Source organism: Anopheles aquasalis, chromosome 2, assembly GCF_943734665.1.
Source record: "Anopheles aquasalis chromosome 2, idAnoAquaMG_Q_19, whole genome shotgun sequence".
Lineage (NCBI taxonomy): Eukaryota > Metazoa > Arthropoda > Insecta > Diptera > Culicidae > Anopheles > Anopheles aquasalis.
Window position 1 is genome coordinate 71,008,147 of NC_064877.1, and position 5,000 is coordinate 71,013,146.

Genomic DNA, 5,000 nt, shown 5'->3' on the forward strand with positions numbered 1-5,000 from the left:
TCAGTCCTTTACAATCTACTCTAAACTTGCCTTGCTCGCTAGAACATGTCCATATCGTCGCAAGTAATATCGAGACAATCGTCCTGGTAGCTTTGCACGCTTCGTTGCGAGTTCGGTGGCACATTTGTATCGGCGGTAACGTCTGTACGACCTGCCGCTGGTTGATTGTGATCCTCGATGCCAGCGTCGGAGTCTTCTTTGTCTGTTTCCGCCGTGAGCATGCCGATTTTCTCAGGACTAAGCGCATTGACGTGAATATCGCGGGCCTCAAAGTCCTGCTGACCATCGTAATTCTCTTCTCCAACGGGAGATGGCGGAGGGTTTGAAACTGCGAGCAAAACGAAACGTCTTGGTGATGATAGGGATTGATACGAAAGCGATAATGACTTACGCGTGCTGTTTGTTTCTGCCTTCAGATGCGCCATCATCGGAATGGCAGGTAGTTCAGCTTCGCTCGCTTGTCGATTTAGCTTTTTCTTCAACTCCTCGACCTTTTTGTCCCGATTGATCGCCTTTGCGAGCTTCCAATCTTTCTGCTTCGCTTTTTTGTCTTCGGTGAAAATCTGTTTCTTCAGCTCCGCGTCGACGTCGTCGCAGTGTTTGAGAAGGAAGAGGAAAACTCCACCGGGAGTTCGTCGTCGCCAGCCTTTCTGAAAATGCATAACGTCCAGGGGAGAGGTTAAGCTGTGCGCTGTACTTCATGCTCCTTTAGCAGGAACTTACCATCACGAGCATACCACCGTCTGCTTCGATTTTCTGAGTTTCTTTGAACATTTTTAGTGGTATCTCCCTGCCGAGTACTTCTACCACTCGAACTGTATGGGAAGAAGAAAGCGGATGGACCGTTTTAGCATGAAGGTTTAATGCCATTGTGGTAAGTGGCATGGCTTCATGATTCTTACCCATCAAGTCTGTGTGCTGCTCACATAGTTTGTCGGCAAGTTCGAAGGCAAACTGTTGATCGCTACACCCGTCCTCGAGATCCAGATCTTGAATGTGCCTGAAAGCAAATCTGCGGCATAATTTACGTTCACTTTGCCAAGCCTTAAAGTAGCCCATCACCAGTGTCATTCGCGAGAGTGCTAGAATACGTCCTAGTTCCCCAATAGCTTACCTCGGGGCACTCTGGCCACTATCATCACTGTTCGTATCGGTACTATTCCGTATCCCAATACGTTCCTTCACACTGACTCGTCGCTCGCGTCCCTCCGCAGCGGCATGCGGGTAGTGGGTGCGACCCGTTTTCATGCGCTTCCCTCCACAGGCCGCCGGTCCATCCGAATCATCCGAGTACGACTGTCGCCGTTTTAGCCGATTGAAAGCGTTGCCGCTCTGAAGCCGATCCTTCAGCTTGTAATCGTACGATTCCACATCCCGGCTGCGAAGTGCGTGCGGCGTTACGTCGCAACCCCGCATCGTCTCCATTAGCGTGTCCTCCTGCAGACTTTCTGTCCAAATGTTGTATTTGTTCGGTCGAGCCTTCTGGTGTGGCCCGTGAGCGAACCCATTCACGGGAGGCCTTGCTGGACTGGGCCGTTTCGGCTGTGGTGGGCGTGTGCGCGCTGAATGACCGCTCATTCGCTTTGCGATGGCCAAAGAACCGAGGCGCACGTTGCTCGTACTCTCGTCCGAGCTGCCCTCGGAATCGCTCTTCTCCAGTCCCAAATTATCGTCATCGTCATCTGGATCGTCCGATGCTACGTCCATCTGTCGCGAGTGACTCGGGGCCGCCAGTTGGTATTCTGGTTTGGATAGCTCCGGTCTTGGTAGGGGCGTGTAGCCATCGCCATCGCTATCGGAGAGCTGTAATCAGTCGGAAACGTTAGCAATCTTCGCGAAAACGGGCAGACACCCCGATTTGAACGGCGTGTGTAGCTGCTTCGACTTGTACCTCTCCATCTTCCAGGTCAGCACTGAGCAGCTTCGGAGTTTCATGTTCCATCATTTTGATGGCCTAGGTGTGTAGTAGACCTTTAGCGCCAAGAAGGCGGATCGGGGAAACCAAAATCGGGGACAAAATAGGATTAAACGGCGTTTTCTTCGGTCCACGATTTTTTTAACAAAAAGAAAGTGTATTAAAGAAACAGCATAACACTTTTTTGGCGACCATATTGGACTATGCTTGACAGACGTTGATCCCTGTTTACCCAATCGACAGCAAGCGTTTGGCGATACTAAGGAAATCGAAGCAAAACTTCAATGGGTTTATCAGGCATAGTATGTGCGCTTTTTTTCCTTTTGTGATTGAAAGGCACATTCCTGTAAAAAGGAGTATGCCAATTACTGTATGAGCAACGAATGAGCGAGTGATTGGTCACTTACGGGAATCTGTGGGGCACCGTTTCCAGCGAGCATCATCCGCCGGTAGCGCCCAAGTCATCAGTGCTGTCTCGCGAAGGGATTGGAAACTTAACCTTTTACAATAAGAATTCTTAATCTTGAAAAACTTGCACCTTCGAAACGGATTTCTTTCCCGTTGACAAACCACATTTTCTCTCTCCTGTTAAGGGCTTAACAGGAGAAAATGTTCTGTGTCAACGGGGTAATGTGCCTAGTGATTGCGTCTTGCTAGGAAAACTCGCACGATTCAAAATAATCCATTGAACCAACCGTTTTTAACAGTTCTCCCATTCTGAATGGTTTTCTAGATTATCGGAACAAAATCTGTAAATGGATAAACCAATGGCCTTTCCAAGGTGAATAAATGTTACAAGATAAATAAAACGAATCTCCGACCAGTGAATTTCGATTTTTTTCTGCAAACCTGCAAAAACGCTGTTCTAGATAACTACAGAAAAAGTCGTATGAGAAGATTGTATGAAAAAAACTATTAACTAAACCACGCGAAAGCTCTGATTGCTACTCCATTTGATGGCATGTAGCTTTTCCACGATTGCACCTACGTATGTGCAGCCCATGATGCATAGCATATTCCTCACTTGCCCCTCAGCTGTCCCCTTTGCTATGTTCGGTTGACATCGTGCATGGTGAGAAGTGATGAGTGTGAAATCGCTGCAAAATGGCATGCTATTGATACTGTTACAAAACCCTCTAAACAAACCAAACCCACCAATGACGACGCGGTCTGAAGATTGGGTTACGGTCAATATTTGCGTGTCCGCATTATTGTCACAGCGCTACGCTAGGCTGTGCGGAGTGTTATGCGATCCTTTGATCTCCGAGTTGACCTCTTCTGGAAGGGGGAATTTTTGCTCAATAGCTATACATCACTTCGACGATTATAGCAGATCATAACCCGTACGAAGCAATGCACAAATCGGAGTCGCATTACTGATGGAACTGAGCCTGCGATTATACAAAAGAATCACGTCTCCAGTGGGCGGTACCGGTAATCAGTTAGTATAATTACCACTTTGCCAACGTTGATCACGTTTCGGAGAATCGCGATCAGAAGCTGTACGGTGGCAAGGTGTAGAGCGCTTGTTTACTCCTCGTCTATGATCGCTGGGTGGTTCGTTTTGGATCAACTTATTAAGCCTACGGAAGATCAATATGTCGCGCCAAGAGTGCATTTACTCTCGACCAACTAATGACCGTCACGCATGGTTTCCGGTTAATGCGAGGTGACCCTTCAACGATCGGAGTAGGAACAACCACAACAAAAAAAAAAAAACCCTCTCTAGATAACGAACGGGAGGGGTCAGGGCAAGCATCTGAACGGCGCAAGCAAGGTAACGAGCATCGCCTTCAGCATCGTCTGTGCTTTCGACTAGAACAGCGGCAACACGAGTAGTAGCCTTCACGAGTAGTAGGAGCGCATAAATTATAATGTCCGTGCTACCCCACGCAACTAACACAGTTACGATGGACCTGTTAGTAGCATCAGCGATCGCCTTTGAATCAACGCGAGGAAATTGTGAACCGATTTCTAATGATCTAATGTTCTACGTGCAATTCGTCTCTTTACTCGCAGCAGCTGATACAATACTCGATTCGTCTTATTTTCATGTAAAAATGCTTTATTTATAGTTTTTGGTTCATCTGGTTAGCCCTAGGTATAATTTGGCGCACGTTTGTAAATGCCACTTTATCAATTGATGCAAAACACATATCACAAACAGTAGAAAGTTTCGTCCAACCGAAAGTGGTAGCAATGGCAAACTCAGCACACGGTGTAGTGGTCGCTTCACTGGTATCCGTCAAAGTGGCGAAGCAATCGAACTACATGGCCGAAGTGCAGCAAGTATGGTCGATGGGTTATCGTCAAACGATTGCAATCCGGAACAAATTTTAAATGGTTCACAGAAACACTGTACGGGGTACACATGCGAACCGTGTTCCATTGTCCCTTAATCGTTCTTAGTGGCACAAGTAGAAGTGGCACGGAGAGAGAAACGATGAGCATCATCGTTGCGGTTGAGCTGGGGACCGCCGATTCAGTGTTTCAGCGGTGATCCGATGGCATCCAGATGGCTGCAGGACTTGGAAGGTGTAGGAAGTGTACTAGGAAGATGTCGTCTACTGAGCCGGCAACTCGATGCCAGCCTTCTTGGCATCCTCGCGGTACATGCTGGTGTACTTGCCCTCCGGGTCGTACTTCTTCTGCAGCACCTTCCACTGTTCGTTGCGATTTTGGATCATGTAGTCGATCACGTGGATCGCTCCGGTGCGCTGCTTCTCGCTGCACTTGGAACAGTTGGTCTGCAAGGCGTCTGGCAGGATGCGCTTCAGCTCGTTGCCATCCGGAGTACAGCGGCCCTGGTCAAGCAGGCACTTGTAGTAGTTGTTGAACAGGCGGTCCGACTTTAGGATCTCGTCCGCGTTGATACCATCATACTTGGTGGTATACTTGTCCTGGGCAGCCACCGCGGCAAACAGAGCCAGAGCAATCACGACGAACAGTTTCATGTTTGAGTATGGAGATGGTGAAAACCTTTTTTCCTGAATAAAGTACGAAAATTGAAGATTAGGGTAACGGGCGTACACTGCTTTCGCGACAATTCGCGGGCGTACACTACTTCGCGACTAACCGTAAGTGG

At 48.2% G+C, this 5,000-nt stretch overlaps 2 protein-coding genes across 4 annotated transcripts in view; both read right to left on the bottom strand.

The window, feature by feature from the left end:
- Positions 1–2,398, bottom strand: part of LOC126581488 (phosphorylated adapter RNA export protein) — a 2,609-nt gene extending 211 nt beyond the window's left edge. The window contains exons 1-7 of one of the 2 annotated variants that reach the window (XM_050245179.1): positions 2,323–2,398; positions 1,892–2,259; positions 1,115–1,803; positions 903–1,000; positions 724–815; positions 392–650; positions 1–328 (exon numbers count right to left, since the gene is read on the bottom strand). The exon at positions 1–328 is cut by the window's left edge and continues 211 nt beyond it. In XM_050245179.1, the coding sequence (XP_050101136.1) occupies positions 39–328; positions 392–650; positions 724–815; positions 903–1,000; positions 1,115–1,803; positions 1,892–1,945 (1,482 nt within the window). In that variant the 5' untranslated portion in view covers positions 1,946–2,259; positions 2,323–2,398 and the 3' untranslated portion in view covers positions 1–38. Of the gene's footprint in view, positions 329–391; positions 651–723; positions 816–902; positions 1,013–1,114; positions 1,804–1,891; positions 2,260–2,322 lie in introns of both variants that reach the window. The other variant, XM_050245178.1, reaches the window with a different exon arrangement.
- A 1,559-nt stretch (positions 2,399–3,957) lies between these two features.
- Positions 3,958–5,000, bottom strand: part of LOC126581493 (ejaculatory bulb-specific protein 3-like) — a 1,192-nt gene continuing 149 nt past the window's right edge. The window contains exons 1-2 of one of the 2 annotated variants that reach the window (XM_050245183.1): positions 4,992–5,000; positions 3,958–4,902 (exon numbers count right to left, since the gene is read on the bottom strand). The exon at positions 4,992–5,000 is cut by the window's right edge and continues 149 nt beyond it. In XM_050245183.1, coding sequence (XP_050101140.1) covers positions 4,480–4,869 — 390 coding nt within the window. In that variant the 5' untranslated portion in view covers positions 4,870–4,902; positions 4,992–5,000 and the 3' untranslated portion in view covers positions 3,958–4,479. The remainder of the gene's footprint in view (positions 4,903–4,991) is intronic. The other variant, XM_050245184.1, reaches the window with a different exon arrangement.